General features: G+C 49.7%; 1 protein-coding gene across 1 annotated transcript in view; it reads right to left on the reverse strand.

The window, feature by feature from the left end:
* Window positions 1-22683, reverse strand: part of ano2b (anoctamin 2b) — a 220198-nt gene that overhangs the window by 21757 nt on the left and 175758 nt on the right. Inside the window, exons 23-24 of the mRNA XM_045209694.1 lie at window positions 3757-3909; window positions 3589-3641 (exon numbers count right to left, since the gene is read on the reverse strand). Coding sequence (XP_045065629.1) covers window positions 3589-3641; window positions 3757-3909 — 206 coding nt within the window. The remainder of the gene's footprint in view (window positions 1-3588; window positions 3642-3756; window positions 3910-22683) is intronic.

Below are 22683 nucleotides of genomic sequence, written 5' to 3' on the forward strand. Positions count from 1 at the left end.
AGACTCCTTTAGTGTTCACAGGGTTGGTTAACTCTGGAGACTCCTTTAGTGTTCCCAGGGTTGGTTAACTCTGGAGACTCCTTTAGTGTTCACAGGGTTGGTTAACTCTGGAGACTCCTTTAGTGTTCCCAGGGTTGGTTAACTCTGGAGACTCCTTTAGTGTTCACAGGGTTGGTTAACTCTGGAGACTCCTTTAGTGTTCCCAGGGTTGGTTAACTCTGGAGACTCCTTTAGTGTTCCCAGGGTTGGTTAACTCTGGAGACTCCTATGGTGTTCACAGGGTTGGTTAACTCTGGAGACTCCTTTGATGTCTAGAGAGTTGGGTAAACCAGTCTTTAATGTCCTTGCACCTTACGTGTGGAATAATCTACAATGCACTTTAAAATTGGAGGAATTCGTGCCACTAGGACATTTCAGATGGTTGTTTATTGTAGTTTAATGTGTTTACTGTATACTGAACAAAAATTTAAACGCAGCATGCAAAGTGTTGGTCCCATGTTTCATGAGCTGAAATAAAAGATCCCTGAAAATGTCCATATGCACAAAAAGCTAATTTCTCTCAAATTTTGGCCACAAATTTGTTTACATCCCTGTTAGTGAGCATTTCTCCATTGCCAAGATAATCCATCCAACTGACAGGTTTGGCATATCAAGAAGCTGATTAAACAGCATGATCATTACACAGGTGCACCTTGTGCTGGGGACAATAAAAGGCCACTAAAATGTGCAGTTTTGTCACACAACACAATGCCACAGATGTCTCGAGTTTTGAGGGAGTGTGCAATTGGCATGCTGACTGCAGGAATGTCCACCAGAACTGTTGCCAAATAATTGAATGTTAATTTCTGTACCATAAGTCACCTCCAACGTCGTTTTAAAGAATTTGGCAGTATGCCAGCCCAGGAACTCCACATCAGACTTCTTCACCTGCAGGATCATCCGAGACCAACAACTCCGACTGCTGATGAAACTGAGGGTTTGCACAACCAATCATTTCTGCACACTCTGTCAGAAACTGTCTCAGGTAAGCTCATCTGCGTGCTCGTCGTCCTCACCAGGGTCTTGACATGACTGCAGTTCAGCGTCGTAACCAACTTCAGTGGGCAAATGCTCACCTTTGATGGCCACTGGCACGCTGGATAAGTGTGCTCTTCACGGATTAATCCCGGTTTCAACTGTAAGGGCCGATGTGTCGTGTGGGCGAGCGGTTTGCTGATGTCAGCGTTGTGAACAGAGTGCCCCATGATGGCGGTGAGGTTATGGTATGGGGCGGCAGGTAGCTTAGTGGTTAAGAGCGTTGTGCCAGTAACTGAAAGGTCGCTGGTTCTAATCCCCGAGCCGACTAGGTGAAAAATCTGTCGATGTGCCCTTGAGCAAGGCACTTAACCCTAATTAACCCTAAAGTCGCTCTGGATAAGAGCTTCTGCTAAATGACAAAAAAAATTAAAATAATAATAAATGGTATGGGCATAAACTGAACATGAACGAGACCACGAGACCACGTTGGGAGACTTGACGAGACCACGTTGGGAGACTTGACGAGACCACGTTGGGAGACTTGGCGAGATCACGTTGGGAGACTTGGCGAGACCACGTTGGGATACTTGGCGAGACCACGTTGGGATACTTGGCGAGACCACGTTGGGATACTTGGCGAGACCACGTTGGGAGACTTGACGAGACCACGTTGGGATACTTGACGAGACCACGTTGGGATACTTGACGAGACCACGTTGGCGACCACTCTCAACCAACCGCCTCTACTCTCCGTTCTATTGGCGAACGTGCAATCACAGGAGAATAAACTGGATGAGCTCCGTTCTAGATTATCCTATCAACGTGATCTGAAGAACATCCTATGTTTCTCCGAGATGTGGCTGAACAAGGACACGGTCAATATAAATCTAGCTGGTTCTGCTATACGTCGGCAGCGTTGGGTAAACTCAAGGGGGTGGTGTGTGTCCCTTTGTTAACAACAGCTGGTTCCCTAATATTAAGGATGTCTCGAGGTTCTGCTAGCCTGAGTTAGAATACCTCATGATAAGCTGTAGACCCACTATTTACCAAGAGAGTTTTCATCTATATTTTTCATAGATGTCTGTTTACCACCACAAACCGATGTTGGCACTAAGACCGCACTCAACGAGCTGTATAAAGCCATAAGCAAACTCAAAGAAAATGCTCATCCAGAGGCGCCGCTCCTAGTGGCCAGGGACTTTAATGCAGGACAACTAAAATCCGTCTTACCTCATTTCTGCCAGCATGTCACGTGCAACTAGAGCCGAAAAAACTGAATCACCTTTACTCCACACACAGAGACACATGCAAAGCTCTCCCTCACCCTCCATTTGGCACATCTGACCATAAGTCTATCCTCCTGATTCCTGCATACTCAAACAGGAAGTACCAGTGACACGCTCTATAAGGAAGTGGTCCGATGATGCGGATGCTAAGTTACATAACCGTTTAGCTAGCATAGACTGGAATATGTTCCAGGATTCATCCGGCTTCATCAATAAGCGCATCGACGACGTTGTCACCACAGTGACCGTACGTACATATCCCAACCAGAAGCCATGGATTACAGGCAACATCCGCACTGAGCTAAAGGCTAGAGCTGCCGCTCTCAAGGAGCGGGACACTAATAAGAAATACCGCTACGATGCAAGCAACACCGAACCATGCATGACAGCACCAGTAGTTCCTGACGACCGTGTGATCATGCTCGCCGTAGCAGAAGTGAGGAAAACCTTTAAACAGGTTAACATTCACAAGGCCGCAGGGCCAGATGTTCATGCTACACACACACACATCCCAGCTGCTGCTACCAGACTCTTATTATACTGCTCAGTTTATACACTGCCCCCATCCCCCCCCTTCCCCAATACACATGGAAATATTGGACTACAAATTGTGCCTTCCTGTATTATACTGATGCTAAAATGTCTAGTCTATTCTACTGAGCCATTTACTTTGTCTTTCTATTCTTATCGTAAATTAGTTATTTTTGTTGTTGCATTGTCTAGAAGGAACCTGCAAGTAAGCATTTCATTGGACGATGTATACCATGCATATCCCGTACATATGACTAATAAAACTTGAAACTCTCTATGGGCTGGCCTTGCAAGCAAACATATCTACACACAATAATCCCAAAGACAATATCAGCATGTAACGTATCTAGGAAGCTGTAAAATCGCCTAAACAAACTGCCCTTTCAATTTAGGAGTCTACAATCTCACCATGTTCAACCTGCAGATCGATGTGCCTCGCAGAGTGGAGTCTGACATGTATGATAGATGTTTTCGCGATCTAAAAGTCGTATTCCTATTAACTTCCAGTGTAGTGACTGCGACTTTATCGCAATGCTGCGTCATACCAGCCGAATCTCTGCCTGCTTGAACGGCAATAACTCAGATACACATGAAAACATGAAATGACCCCTGGAATTGATAGAACATCACTCTGAGATGTACAAAAATTTGATAACATTAGAAATGGGTGAATCTTTCCTTTAATGCATCAGTGTGCAAAAAGTACACAGTGTGTTCTCAGAATGAGTGTGTGCGCTCCAATGTTAACACTTACATTTATAATGACAGAGAACTTTCCCATTCCACTCAGGATGTTGAACCAGATTCCTACAGAGAGAGAGAGAACAGAGCTGTGAGAGAAGCATGGTGGGGTGTGGACGTGTGTGTGGGTCTGTGTGTGGACATGTGTGCATCCGTGCGTGCGTGGAAGCGTGCGTGTTACCGATGTCTTTGGCTTGGACGGCGTCGGGTCTTCGCAGCTCGGTGACAAACTTCTTGGCGTCGAGGCGGATCTCGATCACGTTGTTGAGGAGAGCGAAGAGAGGAGCCAGAGGGAACGATGCGACAAACAGAGACACAAACCCAAACTGGATAACTGGGGAGAGAACACACACACACACACACACACACACACACAGAGTTATTGGAGATCAACAACATGAGGAAGTGTCTGGAACAAGTCATTATCTTATCTGGTAGTCCTCTGTACCAGGCAAAATAACACCAACAAACAGCTGGAGGTGCAGGGACCGACCCAGAGTTCAGGACCTAGCAGGGACCAACCCAGAGTTCAGGACCTAGCAGGGACCAACCCAGAGTTCAGGACCTAGCAGAGACCAACCCAGAGTTCAGGACCTAGCAGGGACCAACCCAGAGTTCAGGACCTAGCAGGGACCGACCCAGAGTTCAGGACCTAGCAGGGACCGACCCAGAGTTCAGGACCTAGCAGGGACCAACCCAGAGTTCAGGACCTAGCAGGGACCAACCCAGAGTTCAGGACCTAGCAGAGACCAACCCAGAGTTCAGGACCTAGCAGGGACCAACCCAGAGTTCAGGACCTAGCAGGGACCGACCCAGAGTTCAGGACCTAGCAGGGACCAACCCAGAGTTCAGGACCTAGCAGGGACCAACCCAGAGTTCAGGACCTAGCAGCGACCAACCCAGAGTTCAGGACCTAGCAGGGACCAACCCAGAGTTCAGGACCTAGCAGCGACCAACCCAGAGTTCAGCACCTAACAGGGACCGACCCAGAGTTCAGGACCTAGCAGGGACCAACCCAGAGTTCAGGACCTAGCAGGGACCAACCCAGAGTTCAGGACCTAACAGGGACCAACCCAGAGTTCAGGACCTAGCAGGGAACAACCCAGAGTTCAGGACCTAGCAGGGACCGACCCAGAGTTCAGGACCTAGCAGGGACCGACCCAGAGTTCAGGACCTAGCAGGGACCAACCCAGAGTTCAGGACCTAGCAGGGACCAACCCAGAGTTCAGGACCTAGCAGGGACCAAGCCAGAGTTCAGGACCTAACAGGGACCAACCCAGAGTTCAGGACCTAACAGGGACCAACCCAGAGTTCAGGACCTAGCAGGGACCAACCCAGAGTTCAGGACCTAGCAGTCGACTAAAGCAGACTCGAGAGCATAAACATTATAACTGATGTCCAGGGTGCCATTAGAGTAGAATAATACTTTATTGATCCCAACTTGGGAAATTGTTTTATCACTCAGCAGCATCAATATATTCCAAGGACACAGAAACCCATATGAATGCATTGGGAAAGTATTCAGACCCCTTGACTTTTTCCACATTTTGTTACGTTACAGCCTTATTCTAAAATCTATATATATTTTTTAATGTCCCTCATCAATCTACACACAATACCCATTATGACAAATCGAAAACAGGTTGTATTATTTTTTTAACATTTATAAAAAATAAAAAAAAGACCTTATTTACATAAGTATTCAGACCCTTTGCTATGAGACTTGAAATTGAACTCAGGTGCTTCCTGTTTCCAGTACAGGTCAGAGCAAAAACCAAGCCATGAGGTCGAAGGAATTTTCCGTAGAGGTCTGAGAGAGGATTGTGTTGAGGCACAGCTCTGGGGAAGGGTACAAAAACATTTCTGCAGTATTGAAGGTCCCCAAGAACACAGTGGCCTCCATTACTCTTAAATGGAAGAAGTTTGGAACCACCAAGACTCTTCCTAGAGCTGGCCGCCCGGCCAAACTGATCAATCGGGGGAGAAGGGCCATGGTCAGGGAGATGACCAAGAACCAGATGGTCACTCTGACAGAGCTCCAGTGTTCCTCTGTGGAGATGGGAGAACCTTCCAGAAGGACAACAATATCTGCAGCGCTCCACCAATCAGGCCTTTACGGTAGAGTGGGCAAATGGAAGCCACTCCTCAGTAAAAGGCACATGACAGCCCGCTTGGAGTTTGCCAAAAAGCACCTAAAGGACTCTCAGACTATGAGAAAAAAGATTATCTGGACTGATTAAACCAGAAATGAACTATTTTGGCCTGAATGCCAAATGTCCCGTCTGGAGGAAACCTGGCACCATCCCTACGGTGAAGCATGGTGGTGGCAGAATCATGATGTGGGGATGTTTTTCAGCGGCAAGGTCTGGGAGACTAGTCAGGATTGAGGGAAAGATGAACGAAGCCAAGTACAGAGAGATCTTTGATGAAAACCTGCTCCAGAGCGCTCAGGACCTCAGACTGGGGGCGAAGGTTCACCTTCCAATAGGACAATGACCCTAAACACACAGCCAAGACAACGCAGGAGTGGCTTTGGGACAAGTCTCTAAATGGCCTTGAGTGGCCCAGCCAGAGCCCGGACTTGAACCCGATCTAACATCTCTGGAAACCTGAAAATAGCTGTGCAGCGACGCTCCCCATCCAACCTGACAGGGCTTGAGAGGGTCTGCAGAGAAGAATGGGAGAAACTCCCCAAATACAGATGTGCCAAGCTTGTAGTGTCATACCCAAGAAGAATCGAGGCTGTAATCACTGCCAAAGGTGCTTCAACAAAGTACTGAGTAAAGGGTCTGAATCGTTACGAAAATGTGATATTTCAGTTGTTTTTTTTTTATAAATGTGTTTTTGCTTTGTCATTATGGGGTATTGTGTGTAGATTGATTCAATAGTTTTTTCCCCTCATCAATTTTGGAATAAGGCTGTAATGTAACAAAATGTGGAAAAAGTGGAAAAAGAGAGAGGCAGGGTGGTGTGGTCTCTGTCCAGGTGTCTAGTTAGTTACCTGCCAGGTAACAGGGAGAGAGGGGCAGGGTGGTAGGGTCTCTGTCCAGGTGTCTAGTTAGTTACCTGACAGGTCCAGGTAACAGGGAGAGAGGGGCAGGGTGGTATGGTCTCTGTCCAGGTGTCTAGTTAGTTACCTGACAGGTAACAGGGAGAGAGGGGCAGGGTGGTATGGTCTCTGTCCAGGTGTCTAGTTAGTTACCTGACAGGTAACAGGGAGAGAGGGGCAGGGTGGTATGGTCTCTGTCCAGGTGTCTAGTTAGTTACCTGACAGGTAACAGGGAGAGAGGGGCAGGGTGGTATGGTCTCTGTCCAGGTATCTAGTTAGTTACCTGACAGGTAACAAGGAGAGAGGGGCAGGGTGGTATGGTCTCTGTCCAGGTGTCTAGTTAGTTACCTGACAGGTAACAGGGAGAGAGAGGCAGGGTGGTATGGTCTCTGTCCAGGTGTCTAGTTAGTTACCTGACAGGTAACAGGGAGAGAGGGGCAGGGTGGTATGGTCTCTGTCCAGGTGTCTAGTTAGTTACCTGACAGGTCCAGGTAACAGGGAGAGAGGGGCAGGGTGGTATGGTCTCTGTCCAGGTGTCTAGTTAGTTACCTGACAGGTAACAGGGAGAGAGGGGCAGGGTGGTATGGTCTCTGTCCAGGTGTCTAGTTAGTTACCTGACAGGTCCAGGTAACAGGGAGAGAGGGGCAGGGTGGTATGGTCTCTGTCCAGGTGTCTAGTTAGTTACCTGACAGGTAACAGGGAGAGAGGGGCAGGGTGGTATGGTCTCTGTCCAGGTGTCTAGTTAGTTACCTGACAGGTCCAGGTAACAGGGAGAGAGGGGCAGGGTGGTATGGTCTCTGTCCAGGTGTCTAGTTAGTTACCTGACAGGTAACAGGGAGAGAGAGGCAGGGTGGTATGGTCTCTGTCCAGGTGTCTAGTTAGTTACCTGACAGGTCCAGGTAACAGGGAGAGAGGGGCAGGGTGGTATGGTCTCTGTCCAGGTGTCTAGTTAGTTACCTGACAGGTAACAGGGAGAGAGAGGCAGGGTGGTATGGTCTCTGTCCAGGTGTCTAGTTAGTTATCTGACAGGTAACAGGGAGAGAGGCAGGGTGGTATGGTCTCTGTCCAGGTGTCTAGTTAGTTACCTGACAGGTAACAGGGAGAGAGAGGCAGGGTGGTATGGTCTCTGTCCAGGTGTCTAGTTAGTTACCTGACAGGTCCAGGTAACAGGGAGAGAGGGGCAGGGTGGTATGGTCTCTGTCCAGGTGTCTAGTTAGTTACCTGACAGGTAACAGGGAGAGAGAGGCAGGGTGGTATGGTCTCTGTCCAGGTGTCTAGTTAGTTACCTGACAGGTCCAGGTAACAGGGAGAGAGGGGCAGGGTGGTATGGTCTCTGTCCAGGTGTCTAGTTAGTTACCTGACAGGTCCAGGTAACAGGGAGAGAGGGGCAGGGTGGTATGGTCTCTGTCCAGGTGTCTAGTTAGTTACCTGACAGGTAACAGGGAGAGAGGGGCAGGGGTGGTATGGTCTCTGTCCAGGTGTCTAGTTAGTTACCTGACAGGTCCAGGTAACAGGGAGAGAGAGGCAGGGTGGTATGGTCTCTGTCCAGGTGTCTAGTTAGTTACCTGACAGGTCCAGGTAACAGGGAGAGAGAGGCAGGGTGGTATGGTCTCTGTCCAGGTGTCTAGTTAGTTACCTGACAGGTAACAGGGAGAGAGGGGCAGGGTGGTATGGTCTCTGTCCAGGTGTCTAGTTAGTTACCTGACAGGTAACAGGGAGAGAGGGGCAGGGTGGTATGGTCTCTGTCCAGGTGTCTAGTTAGTTACCTGACAGGTCCAGGTAACAGGGAGAGAGAGGCAGGGTGGTATGGTCTCTGTCCAGGTGTCTAGTTAGTTACCTGACAGGTAACAGGGAGAGAGGGGCAGGGTGGTATGGTCTCTGTCCAGGTGTCTAGTTAGTTACCTGACAGGTAACAGGGAGAGAGAGGCAGGGTGGTATGGTCTCTGTCCAGGTGTCTAGTTAGTTACCTGACAGGTAACAGGGAGAGAGGGGCAGGGTGGTATGGTCTCTGTCCAGGTGTCTAGTTAGTTACCTGACAGGTCCAGGTAACAGGGAGAGAGGGGCAGGGTGGTATGGTCTCTGTCCAGGTGTCTAGTTAGTTACCTGACAGGTCCAGGTAACAGGGAGAGAGGGGCAGGGTGGTATGGTCTCTGTCCAGGTGTCTAGTTAGTTACCTGACAGGTAACAGGGAGAGAGGGGCAGGGTGGTATGGTCTCTGTCCAGGTGTTGTCACGAACCGGCTCAAGTTCGTAACAAAAGGGAGACACGTGGAGACAAGGAGTACTCAAAGTATATATTTATTAATTAAAGTAAACTAAATCAAATAACAATGGTGTGTGTAATCAGTAATCAGTAGTGTACGTGAGTGTTTGCATGCATAAATGTAATATGGAAAAGTGTTGAAAAGTGCCAAAGCAAACAACCCAAAAAAACCTCAAAAATATCACAACCAAGATCAAAGTAACTGCCTGGAGAGAGTCTCCCTAATGAATGTGGAAGAGGTCCATTTATCCTGGGACACACCCGGCCCAGGTGTTTCCCATGTAGCTGACGACCCTCCCAACTCCGCCCACCGGCATCCTAACAAGGAAACAAGAACAAAGAGAGAATACGGCAGACAGAGTGGGAGGGTCGTCACACCCCCCCCCATAAGACCGGGGACCAACAAGGACCCCGGACCAACATACCAGCCCCTGCGTCCCAAACTGACAAATTGTACATGTTCACCCCTCCACTTGCCCCACCCATCATCCTCCTCTCCAGACCTCAGCAACCTTTACACAGGAAGCAACCCTTTAAGAGGAAAGAAGAACACAAGACTAGGAGGGGACAAACAGGAAAGATAGAACATGACAAAATCAAACAATGGTCGGTCACATCAATATTCATGAACAGGGCGCACGTCACCCTGCCCAACCACCTTTCCAAGGTATACCACAGTCGCCTGAGCAAACTCACATTCAGCCCTTGGAAAGTCATAACTGCAGAGGCAGAACACCAGCGATTGAACTGTGAAGATAATATTCGCGCAAACTCAACATGAGTCTGCTGATCATCCCTTTTTAAAGTTCTAAATCGTTGGCGGTAAGCCTCAGGGACCAATTCGTAACTCTGTAACACAGCCGTTTTAACCTTCTCATAACTAACACTGTCTGCTACGCTAAGAGCTGAATATGCTTCTTGCGCTTTACCAGTCAGCACACACTGCAACATCAAAGTGCGATCAGAATCAGGCCAACTCCTAGCGTCAGCAACACGCTCAAACAACGAAAAGAATGTCTCCGGGTCCTTTTCATTAAACTGGGGCAACAACCGTAAATTCCCTACAACATCAAATGTCTCTGGATTACGACCAAAGGAGGAACGACCCCTAGGTAACTCTGGGTCACCTTCCCAGAGCAAACTCTCCCCTGAGAGCTTTCCTTCCCTAACCAACTCTAGTCGCTCTTGTTGCAGCTTGATTTTAGCACGCTCCATATCCTGTTTAAATTCCAATTCCCTTTCATATTTTACACGATCATGCTCCATTTTAGCTCTTTGTTCATTTCGTTCATGCTCCATTTTAGCTTGTTCATACTCCATTTTAGATCTTTGTCCATGCTCTAGCTGTAACAGAAGCAGTTCTTTCTGCTGTTCAAAAAGAAGACTACTATGACTAACCGATGGAACGGTCATTGTAACATATCGGGGAGACAACGTGTCCTCAGCAGAGGCTGCCCCAGTGGTAACATCCAGAATACCACTCTCCATCAAATTGGCCTTCAATATTAACCTAATAGAATTTTTTTAGACGTTTATCACTAATTTCAACCTTGTAGTGTTCAGCAACCTTCAACAGCTGTTCTTTAGTACATAATTCTAACAGTTCTTCTGATGGAAAGCGAATGAACTCGTCTACATTAGACGCCATAATCAGGGGAAAAAAAATTAAATATATATATATCATAATAATCTTTCTCAACCCCTCTGCTGAGCACACCAGACACAAGAGAAATACAATCACACCGAGCACCACAGAAAAGAGCTGGGATATGGAGCTTCCCCAAAACCTACAATAACTCAACCCTAGTCTTCGTGCAGATTTGCGGTGGGTAATTACGCACTGTAGCCCGCTGGCAAGGAATTAAACCCCCCAGCACGCTGGTAGATTTCCCCAAGCCACGGATGTGCCCCGAGACAACTGCTCAGTCCACTGACACCACACAAAAATAACAAACATTTAACCATGCCCAACGTATCCCAAAACAAAACACGTCACTAAGCCTATCAGGGGAAAAAAGCTATAGCTCCGGGTAGCAAATGTCACTACCCTACCCAATCTCCCACTGAGGTACACAGCCGATTGTACTCACCTCAGACCGATGTCCCAACAGCGAGTAGAGCAAGAGTTTCCAGGCTGGGCAGGGACTGGAAACTAACCAATGTACTCTCTCCAACGCAGTACAAAACCCAAAGGCAACCAATACTGGCCTATCAAACTCAAACAAACTAACAAAATTTACAAAGAAAAACCCTACAGAATTGGACATTAACTCCACGTTCTCCCAAACACAACCAGTTCAAAATCCCAGACGAGCCCCCACTTGTCACGAACCGGCTCAAGTTCGTAACAAAAGGGAGACACGTGGAGACAAGGAGTACTCAAAGTATATATTTATTAATTAAAGTAAACTAAATCAAATAACAATGGTGTGTGTAATCAGTAATCAGTAGTGTACGTGAGTGTTTGCATGCATAAATGTAATATGGAAAAGTGTTGAAAAGTGCCAAAGCAAACAACCCAAAAAAACCTCAAAAATATCACAACCAAGATCAAAGTAACTGCCTGGAGAGAGTCTCCCTAATGAATGTGGAAGAGGTCCATTTATCCTGGGACACACCCGGCCCAGGTGTTTCCCATGTAGCTGACGACCCTCCCAACTCCGCCCACCGGCATCCTAACAAGGAAACAAGAACAAAGAGAGAATACGGCAGACAGAGTGGGAGGGTCGTCACAGTGTCTAGTTAGTTACCTGACAGGTAACAGGGAGAGAGGGGCAGGGTGGTATGGTCTCTGTCCAGGTGTCTAGTTAGTTACCTGACAGGTCCAGGTAACAGGGAGAGAGGGGCAGGGTGGTATGGTCTCTGTCCAGGTGTCTAGTTAGTTACCTGACAGGTAACAGGGAGAGAGGGGCAGGGTGGTATGGTCTCTGTCCAGGTGTCTAGTTAGTTACCTGACAGGTCCAGGTAACAGGGAGAGAGGGGCAGGGGTGGTATGGTCTCTGTCCAGGTGTCTAGTTAGTTACCTGACAGGTAACAGGGAGAGAGAGGCAGGGTGGTATGGTCTCTGTCCAGGTGTCTAGTTAGTTACCTGACAGGTCCAGGTAACAGGGAGAGAGGGGCAGGGTGGTATGGTCTCTGTCCAGGTGTCTAGTTAGTTACCTGACAGGTAACAGGGAGAGAGGGGCAGGGTGGTATGGTCTCTGTCCAGGTGTCTAGTTAGTTACCTGACAGCTCCAGGTAACAAGGAGAGAGGGTTAGGGTGGTATGGTCTCTGTCCAGGTGTCTAGTTAGTTACCTGACAGGTCCAGGTAACAGGGAGAGAGGGGCAGGGTGGTATGGTCTCTGTCCAGGTGTCTAGTTAGTTACCTGACAGGTCCAGGTAACAGGGAGAGAGGGGCAGGGTGGTATGGTCTCTGTCCAGGTGTCTAGTTAGTTACCTGACAGGTCCAGGTAACAGGGAGAGAGGGGCAGGGTGGTGTGGTCTCTGTCCAGGTGTCTAGTTAGTTACCTGACAGGTCCAGGTAACAGGGAGAGAGGGGCAGGGTGGTATGGTCTCTGTCCAGGTGTCTAGTTAGTTACCTGACAGGTAACAGGGAGAGAGGGGCAGGGTGGTATGGTCTCTGTCCAGGTGTCTAGTTAGTTACCTGACAGCTCCAGGTAACAGGGAGAGAGGGGCAGGGTGGTATGGTCTCTGTCCAGGTGTCTAGTTAGTTACCTGACAGGTAACAGGGAGAGAGGGGCAGGGTGGTATGGTCTCTGTCCAGGTGTCTAGTTAGTTACCTGACAGGTAACAGGGAGAGAGGGGCAGGGTGGTATGGTCTCTGTCCAGGTGTCTAGTTAGTTACCTGACAGGTAACAGGGAGAGAGGGGCAGGGTGGTATGGTCTCTGTCCAGGTGTCTAGTTAGTTACCTGACAGGTAACAGGGAGAGAGGGGCAGGGTGGTATGGTCTCTGTCCAGGTGTCTAGTTAGTTACCTGACAGGTAACAGGGAGAGAGAGGCAGGGTGGTATGGTCTCTGTCCAGGTGTCTAGTTAGTTACCTGACAGGTAACAGGGAGAGAGGGGCAGGGTGGTATGGTCTCTGTCCAGGTGTCTAGTTAGTTACCTGACAGGTCCAGGTAACAGGGAGAGAGAGGCAGGGTGGTATGGTCTCTGTCCAGGTGTCTAGTTAGTTACCTGACAGGTAACAGGGAGAGAGGGGCAGGGTGGTATGGTCTCTGTCCAGGTGTCTAGTTAGTTACCTGACAGGTAACAGGGAGAGAGAGGCAGGGTGGTATGGTCTCTGTCCAGGTGTCTAGTTAGTTACCTGACAGGTCCAACAGGGAGAGAGGGGCAGGGTGGTATGGTCTCTGTCCAGGTGTCTAGTTAGTTACCTGACAGGTAACAGGGAGAGAGGGGCAGGGTGGTATGGTCTCTGTCCAGGTGTCTAGTTAGTTACCTGACAGGTCAACAGGGAGAGAGGGGCAGGGTGGTATGGTCTCTGTCCAGGTGTCTAGTTAGTTACCTGACAGGTCCAGGTAACAGGGAGAGAGGGGCAGGGTGGTATGGTCTCTGTCCAGGTGTCTAGTTAGTTACCTGACAGGTAACAGGGAGAGAGGGGCAGGGTGGTATGGTCTCTGTCCAGGTGTCTAGTTAGTTACCTGACAGGTCCAGGTAACAGGGAGAGAGGGGCAGGGTGGTATGGTCTCTGTCCAGGTGTCTAGTTAGTTACCTGACAGGTCAAACAGGGAGAGAGGGGCAGGGTGGTATGGTCTCTGTCCAGGTGTCTAGTTAGTTACCTGACAGGTCCAGGTAACAGGGAGAGAGGGGCAGGGTGGTATGGTCTCTGTCCAGGTGTCTAGTTAGTTACCTGACAGGTAACAGGGAGAGAGGGGCAGGGTGGTATGGTCTCTGTCCAGGTGTCTAGTTAGTTACCTGACAGGTCCAGTAACAGGGAGAGAGGGGCAGGGTGGTATGGTCTCTGTCCAGGTGTCTAGTTAGTTACCTGACAGGTCCAGGAACAGGGAGAGAGGGGCAGGGTGGTATGGTCTCTGTCCAGGTGTCTAGTTAGTTACCTGACAGGTCCAGGAACAGGGAGAGAGGGGCAGGGTGGTATGGTCTCTGTCCAGGTGTCTAGTTAGTTACCTGACAGGTAACAGGGAGAGAGGGGCAGGGTGGTATGGTCTCTGTCCAGGTGTCTAGTTAGTTACCTGACAGGTAACAGGGAGAGAGGGGCAGGGTGGTATGGTCTCTGTCCAGGTGTCTAGTTAGTTACCTGACAGGTCAAACAGGGAGAGAGGGGCAGGGTGGTATGGTCTCTGTCCAGGTGTCTAGTTAGTTACCTGACAGGTCCAGGTAACAGGGAGAGAGGGGCAGGGTGGTATGGTCTCTGTCCAGGTGTCTAGTTAGTTACCTGACAGGTAACAGGGAGAGAGGGGCAGGGTGGTATGGTCTCTGTCCAGGTGTCTAGTTAGTTACCTGACAGGTCGAACAGGGAGAGAGGGGCAGGGTGGTATGGTCTCTGTCCAGGTGTCTAGTTAGTTACCTGACAGGTCCAGGTAACAGGGAGAGAGGGGCAGGGTGGTATGGTCTCTGTCCAGGTGTCTAGTTAGTTACCTGACAGGTAACAGGGAGAGAGGGGCAGGGTGGTATGGTCTCTGTCCAGGTGTCTAGTTAGTTACCTGACAGGTCAACAGGGAGAGAGGGGCAGGGTGGTATGGTCTCTGTCCAGGTGTCTAGTTAGTTACCTGACAGGTCCAGGTAACAGGGAGAGAGGGGCAGGGTGGTATGGTCTCTGTCCAGGTGTCTAGTTAGTTACCTGACAGGTAACAGGGAGAGAGGGGCAGGGTGGTATGGTCTCTGTCCAGGTGTCTAGTTAGTTACCTGACAGGTCCAGGTAACAGGGAGAGAGGGGCAGGGTGGTATGGTCTCTGTCCAGGTGTCTAGTTAGTTACCTGACAGGTCCAGGAACAGGGAGAGAGGGGCAGGGTGGTATGGTCTCTGTCCAGGTGTCTAGTTAGTTACCTGACAGGTAGAACAGGGAGAGAGGGGCAGGGTGGTATGGTCTCTGTCCAGGTGTCTAGTTAGTTACCTGACAGGTCAACAGGGAGAGAGGGGCAGGGTGGTATGGTCTCTGTCCAGGTGTCTAGTTAGTTACCTGACAGGTCAACAGGGAGAGAGGGGCAGGGTGGTATGGTCTCTGTCCAGGTGTCTAGTTAGTTACCTGACAGGTCCAGGTAACAGGGAGAGAGGGGCAGGGTGGTATGGTCTCTGTCCAGGTGTCTAGTTAGTTACCTGACAGGTAAACAGGGAGAGAGGGGCAGGGTGGTATGGTCTCTGTCCAGGTGTCTAGTTAGTTACCTGACAGGTCCAGGTAACAGGGAGAGAGGGGCAGGGTGGTATGGTCTCTGTCCAGGTGTCTAGTTAGTTACCTGACAGGTCAACAGGGAGAGAGGGGCAGGGTGGTATGGTCTCTGTCCAGGTGTCTAGTTAGTTACCTGACAGGTCCAGGTAACAGGGAGAGAGGGGCAGGGTGGTATGGTCTCTGTCCAGGTGTCTAGTTAGTTACCTGACAGGTCCAGGTAACAGGGAGAGAGGGGCAGGGTGGTATGGTCTCTGTCCAGGTGTCTAGTTAGTTACCTGACAGGTAACAGGGAGAGAGGGGCAGGGTGGTATGGTCTCTGTCCAGGTGTCTAGTTAGTTACCTGACAGGTAACAGGGAGAGAGGGGCAGGGTGGTATGGTCTCTGTCCAGGTGTCTAGTTAGTTACCTGACAGGTCCAGGTAACAGGGAGAGAGGGGCAGGGTGGTATGGTCTCTGTCCAGGTGTCTAGTTAGTTACCTGACAGGTCCAGGTAACAGGGAGAGAGGGGCAGGGGTGGTATGGTCTCTGTCCAGGTGTCTAGTTAGTTACCTGACAGGTCCAGGTAACAGGGAGAGAGGGGCAGGGTGGTATGGTCTCTGTCCAGGTGTCTAGTTAGTTACCTGACAGGTAACAGGGAGAGAGGGGCAGGGTGGTATGGTCTCTGTCCAGGTGTCTAGTTAGTTACCTGACAGGTCCAGGTAACAGGGAGAGAGGGGCAGGGTGGTATGGTCTCTGTCCAGGTGTCTAGTTAGTTACCTGACAGGTCAAACAGGGAGAGAGGGGCAGGGTGGTATGGTCTCTGTCCAGGTGTCTAGTTAGTTACCTGACAGGTCCAGGTAACAGGGAGAGAGAGGCAGGGTGGTATGGTCTCTGTCCAGGTGTCTAGTTAGTTACCTGACAGGTCCAGGTAACAGGGAGAGAGGGGCAGGGTGGTATGGTCTCTGTCCAGGTGTCTAGTTAGTTACCTGACAGGTAACAGGGAGAGAGGGGCAGGGTGGTATGGTCTCTGTCCAGGTGTCTAGTTAGTTACCTGACAGGTCAAACAGGGAGAGAGGGGCAGGGTGGTATGGTCTCTGTCCAGGTGTCTAGTTAGTTACCTGACAGGTCCAGGTAACAGGGAGAGAGGGGCAGGGGTGGTATGGTCTCTGTCCAGGTGTCTAGTTAGTTACCTGACAGGTCCAGGTAACAGGGAGAGAGGGGCAGGGTGGTATGGTCTCTGTCCAGGTGTCTAGTTAGTTACCTGACAGGTCCAGGTAACAGGGAGAGAGGGGCAGGGTGGTATGGTCTCTGTCCAGGTGTCTAGTTAGTTACCTGACAGGTAACAGGGAGAGAGGGGCAGGGGTGGTATGGTCTCTGTCCAGGTGTCTAGTTAGTTACCTGACAGGTCCAGGTAACAGGGAGAGAGGGGCAGGGTGGTATGGTCTCTGTCCAGGTGTCTAGTTAGTTACCTGACAGGTCCAGGTAACAGGGAGAGAGGGGCAGGGTGGTATGGTCTCTGTCCAGGTGTCTAGTTAGTTACCTGACAGCGTTAACAGGGAGAGAGGGGCAGGGTGGTATGGTCTCTGTCCAGGTGTCTAGTTAGTTACCTGACAGGTCCAGGTAACAGGGAGAGAGGGGCAGGGTGGTATGGTCTCTGTCCAGGTGTCTAGTTAGTTACCTGACAGGTCCAGGTAACAGGGAGAGAGGGGCAGGGTGGTATGGTCTCTGTCCAGGTGTCTAGTTAGTTACCTGACAGGTCCAGGTAACAGGGAGAGAGGGGCAGGGTGGTATGGTCTCTGTCCAGGTGTCTAGTTAGTTACCTGACAGGTCCAGGTAACAGGGAGAGAGGGGCAGGGTGGTATGGTCTCTGTCCAGGTGTCTAGTTAGTTACCTGACAGGTCAGGAACAGGGAGAGAGGGGCAGGGTGGTATGGTCTCTGTCCAGGTGTCTAGTTAGTTACCTGACAGGTCCGTAACAGGGAGAGAGGGGCAGGGTGGTATGGTCTCTGTCCAGGTGTCTAGTTAGTTACCTGACAGGTCCAGGAACAGGGAGAGAGGGGCAGGGTGGTATGGTCTCTGTCCAGGTGTCTAGTTAGTTACCTGACAGGTCAGGTAACAGGGAGAGAGGGGCAGGGTGGTATGGTCTCTGTCCAGGTGTCTAGTTAGTTACCTGACAGGTCCAGAACAGGGAGAGAGGGGCAGGGTGGTATGGTCTCTGTCCAGGTGTCTAGTTAGTTACCTGACAGGTCCAGGTAACAGGGAGAGAGGGGCAGGGTGGTATGGTCTCTGTCCAGGTGTCTAGTTAGTTACCTGACAGGTAACAGGGAGAGAGGGGCAGGGTGGTATGGTCTCTGTCCAGGTGTCTAGTTAGTTACCTGACAGGTCGAACAGGGAGAGAGGGGCAGGGTGGTATGGTCTCTGTCCAGGTGTCTAGTTAGTTACCTGACAGGTCCAGGTAACAGGGAGAGAGGGGCAGGGTGGTATGGTCTCTGTCCAGGTGTCTAGTTAGTTACCTGACAGGTCAAACAGGGAGAGAGGGGCAGGGTGGTATGGTCTCTGTCCAGGTGTCTAGTTAGTTACCTGACAGGTCCAACAGGGAGAGAGGGGCAGGGTGGTATGGTCTCTGTCCAGGTGTCTAGTTAGTTACCTGACAGGTCCAGGTAACAGGGAGAGAGGGGCAGGGTGGTATGGTCTCTGTCCAGGTGTCTAGTTAGTTACCTGACAGGTCCAAACAGGGAGAGAGGGGCAGGGTGGTATGGTCTCTGTCCAGGTGTCTAGTTAGTTACCTGACAGCTCCAGGTAACAGGGAGAGAGGGGCAGGGTGGTATGGTCTCTGTCCAGGTGTCTAGTTAGTTACCTGACAGGTAACAGGGAGAGAGGGGCAGGGTGGTATGGTCTCTGTCCAGGTGTCTAGTTAGTTACCTGACAGGTAACAGGGAGAGAGGGGCAGGGTGGTATGGTCTCTGTCCAGGTGTCTAGTTAGTTACCTGACAGGTTAACAGGGAGAGAGGGGCAGGGTGGTATGGTCTCTGTCCAGGTGTCTAGTTAGTTACCTGACAGGTAACAGGGAGAGAGGGGCAGGGTGGTGTGGTCTCTGTCCAGGTGTCTAGTTAGTTACCTGACAGGTCCAGGTAACAGGGAGAGAGGGGCAGGGTGGTATGGTCTCTGTCCAGGTGTCTAGTTAGTTACCTGACAGGTCCAGGTAACAGGGAGAGAGGGGCAGGGTGGTATGGTCTCTGTCCAGGTGTCTAGTTAGTTACCTGACAGGTAACAGGGAGAGAGGGGCAGGGTGGTATGGTCTCTGTCCAGGTGTCTAGTTAGTTACCTGACAGGTCCAACAGGGAGAGAGGGGCAGGGTGGTATGGTCTCTGTCCAGGTGTCTAGTTAGTTACCTGACAGGTCCAGGTAACAGGGAGAGAGGGGCAGGGTGGTATGGTCTCTGTCCAGGTGTCTAGTTAGTTACCTGACAGGTCAACAGGAGAGAGGGGCAGGGTGGTATGGTCTCTGTCCAGGTGTCTAGTTAGTTACCTGACAGGTAACAGGGAGAGAGAGGCAGGGTGGTATGGTCTCTGTCCAGGTGTCTAGTTAGTTACCTGACAGGTAACAGGGAGAGAGGGGCAGGGTGGTATGGTCTCTGTCCAGGTGTCTAGTTAGTTACCTGACAGGTCCAGGTAACAGGGAGAGAGGGGCAGGGTGGTATGGTCTCTGTCCAGGTGTCTAGTTACCTGACAGGTAACAGGGAGAGAGGGGCAGGGTGGTATGGTCTCTGTCCAGGTGTCTAGTTAGTTACCTGACAGGTCCAGGTAACAGGGAGAGAGGGGCAGGGTGGTATGGTCTCTGTCCAGGTGTCTAGTTAGTTACCTGACAGGTAACAGGGAGAGAGGGGCAGGGTGGTATGGTCTCTGTCCAGGTGTCTAGTTAGTTACCTGACAGGTCCAGGTAACAGGGAGAGAGGGGCAGGGTGGTATCAATCAATCAATTTTATTTTATATAGCCCTTCTTACATCAGCTAATATCTCGAAGTGCTGTACAGAAACCCAGCCTAAAACCCCAAACAGCTAGTAATGCAGGTGTAGAAGCACGGTGGCTAGGAAAAACTCCCTAGAAAGGCGAAAGCCTAGGAAGAAACCTAGAGAGGAACCAGGCTATGAGGGGTGGCCAGTCCTCTTCTGGCTGTGCCGGGTGGAGATTATAACAGAACCATGCCAAGATGTTCAAAAATGTTCATAAGTGACAAGCATGGTCAAATAATAATCAGGAATAAATCTCAGTTGGCTTTTCATAGCCGATCATTAAGAGTTGAAAACAGCAGGTCTGGGACAGGTAGGGGTTCCATAACCGCAGGCAGAACAGTTGAAACTGGAATAGCAGCAAGGCCAGGCGGACTGGGGACAGCAAGGAGTCACCACGGCCGGTAGTCCCGACGTATGGTCCTAGGGCTCAGGTCTCTCAGTTGGCTTTTCATAGCCGATCATTAAAGAGTTGAAAACAGCAGGTCTGGGACAGGTAGGGGTTTCGTAGCCGCAGGCAGAACAGTTGAAACTGGAATAGCAGCAAGGCCAGGCGGACTGGGGACAGCAAGGTGTCATCATGCCCGGTAGTCCTGACGTATGGTCCTAGGGCTCAGGTTCTCAGAGAGAAAGAGAGAACGAGAGAATTAGAGAGAGCATACTTAAATTCACACAGGACACTGGATAAGACAGGAGAAGTACTCCAGGTATAACCAACTAACCCCAGCCCCCCGACACATAAACTACTGCAGCATAAATACTGGAGGCTGAGACAGGAGCGGTCCGGAGACACTGTGGCCCCATCCGAAGAAACCCCGGACAGGGCCAAACAGGAAGGATATAACCCCACCCACTCCGCCAAAGCACAGCCCCCGCACCACTAGAGGGATATCCCCAACCACCAACTTACAATCCTGAGACAAGGCCGAGTATAGCCCACAGAGGTCTCCACCACAGCACAAACCAAGGGGGGCGCCAACCCAGACAGGAAGATCACGTCAGTAACTCAACCCACTCAAGTGACGCACCCCCTCCCAGGGACGGCATGAAAGAGCACCAGCAAGCCAGTGACTCAGCCCCTGCAACAGGGTTAGAGGCAGAGAACCCCAGTGGAGAGGGGAACCGGCCCGGCAGAGACAGCAAGGGCTGTTCGTTGCTCCAGCCTTTCCGTTCACCTTCACACTCCTGGGCCAGACTACACTCAATCATATGACCTACTGAAGAGATAAGTCTTCAGTAAAGACTTAAAGGTTGAGACCGAGTCTGCGTCTCTCACATGGGTAGGCAGACTGTTCCATAAAAATGGAGATCTATAGGAGAAAGCCCTGCCTCCCGCTGTTTGCTTAGAAATTCTAGGGACAATTAGGAGGCCTGCGTCTTGTGACCGTAGCGTACGTATTGGTATGTACGGCAGGACCAACTCGGAAAGATAGGTAGGAGCAAGCCCATGTAACGCTTTATAGGTTAACAGTAAAACCTTGAAATCAGCCCTTGCCTTAACAGGAAGCCAGTGTAGGGAAGCTAGCACTGGAGTAATATGATCAAATTTCTTGGTTCTAGTCAGGATTCTAGCAGCCGTATTTAGCACTAACTGAAGTTTATTTAGTGCTTTATCCGGGTAGCCGGAAAATAGAGCATTGCAGTAGTCTAACCTAGAAGTAACAAATGCATGGATTAATTTTTCTGCATCATTTTTGGACAGAAAATTTCTGATTTTTGCAATGTTACGTAGATGGAAAAAAGCTGTCCTTGAAACAGTCTTGATATGTTCGTCAAAAGAGAGATCAGGGTCAAGAGTAACACCGAGGTCCTTCACAGTTTTATTTGAGACGACTTTACAACCATCTAGATGAATTGTCAGATTTAACAGAAGATCTCTTTGTTTCTTGGGACCTAGAACAAGCATCTCTGTTTTGTCCGAGTTTAAAAGTAAAAAGTTTTTAGCCATCCACTTCCTTATGTCTGAAACACAGGCTTCTAGCGAGGGCAATTTTGGGGCTTCACCATGTTTCATTGAAATGTACAGCTGTGTGTCATCCGCATAGCAGTGAAAGGTAACATTATGTTTTCGAATAACATCCCCAAGAGGTAAAATATATAGTGAAAACAATAGTGGTCCTAAAACGGAACCTTGAGGAACACCGAAATGTACAGTTGATTTGTCGGAGGACAGACCATTCACAGAGACAAACTGATATCTTTCCGACAGGTAGGATCTAAACCAGGCCAGAACTTGTCCGTGTAGACCAATTTGGGTTTCCAGTCTCTCCAAAAGAATGTGGTGATCGATGGTGTCAAAGGCAGCACTAAGGTCTAGTAGCACGAGGACAGATGCAGAGCCTCGGTCTGACGCCATTAAAAGGTCATTTACCACCTTCACAAGTGCAGTCTCAGTGCTATGATGGGGTCTAAAACCAGACTGAAGCATTTCGTATACATTGTTTGTCTTCAGAAAGGCAGTGAGTTGCTGCGCAACAGCTTTTTCTAAAATTTTTGAGAGGAATGGAAGATTCGATATAGGCCGATAGTTTTTTATATTTTCCGGGTCAAGGTTTGGCTTTTTCAAGAGAGGCTTTATCACTGCCACTTTTAGTGAGTTTGGTACACATCCGGTGGATAGAGAGCTGTTTATTATGTTCAACATAGGAGGGCCAAGCACAGGAAGCAGCTCCTTCAGCAGTTTAGTAGGAATAGGATCCAGTATGCAGCTTGAAGGTTTAGAGGCCATGATTATTTTCATCATTGTGTCAAGAGATATAGTACTAAAACAATTAAGTGTCTCTCCCGATCCCAGGCCCTCGCAGAGTCTGTGCAGATCCAGGACAGCTAAGCCCTGGAGGAATACGCAGATTCAAAGAGGAGTCCGTAATTTGCTTTCTAATGGTCATGATCTTTTCCTCAAAGAAGTTCATGAATTTATCACTGCTGAAGTGAAAGCCATCCTCTCTTGGGGAATGCTGCTTTTTAGTTAGCTTTGCAACAGTATCAAAAAGAAATTTTGGATTGTTCTTATTTTCCTCAATTAAGTTGGAAAAGTAGGATGATCGAGCAGCAGTGAGGGCTCTTCGGTACTGCACGGTACTGTCTTTCCAAGCTAGTCGGAAGACTTCCAGTTTGGTGTGGCGCCATTTCCGTTCCAATTTCCTGGAAGCTTGCTTCAAAGCTCGGGTATTTTCTGTATACCAGGGAGCTAGTTTCTTATGACAAATGTTTTTCGTTTTTAGGGGTGCAACTGCATCTAGGGTATTGCGCAAGGTTAAATTGAGTTCCTCAGTTAAGTGGTTAACTGATTTTTGTCCTCTGACGTCCTTGGGTAGGCAGAAGGAGTCTGGAAGGGCATCAATGAATTTTTGTGTTGTTTGAGAATTTATAGCACGACTTTTGATGCTCCTTGGTTGGGGTCTGAGCAGATTATTTGTTGCGATTGCAAATGTAATAAAATGGTGGTCCGATAGTCCAGGATTTTG

This window comes from Coregonus clupeaformis, chromosome 4, assembly GCF_020615455.1.
Source record: "Coregonus clupeaformis isolate EN_2021a chromosome 4, ASM2061545v1, whole genome shotgun sequence".
In the NCBI taxonomy this organism is placed as follows: domain Eukaryota; kingdom Metazoa; phylum Chordata; class Actinopteri; order Salmoniformes; family Salmonidae; genus Coregonus; species Coregonus clupeaformis.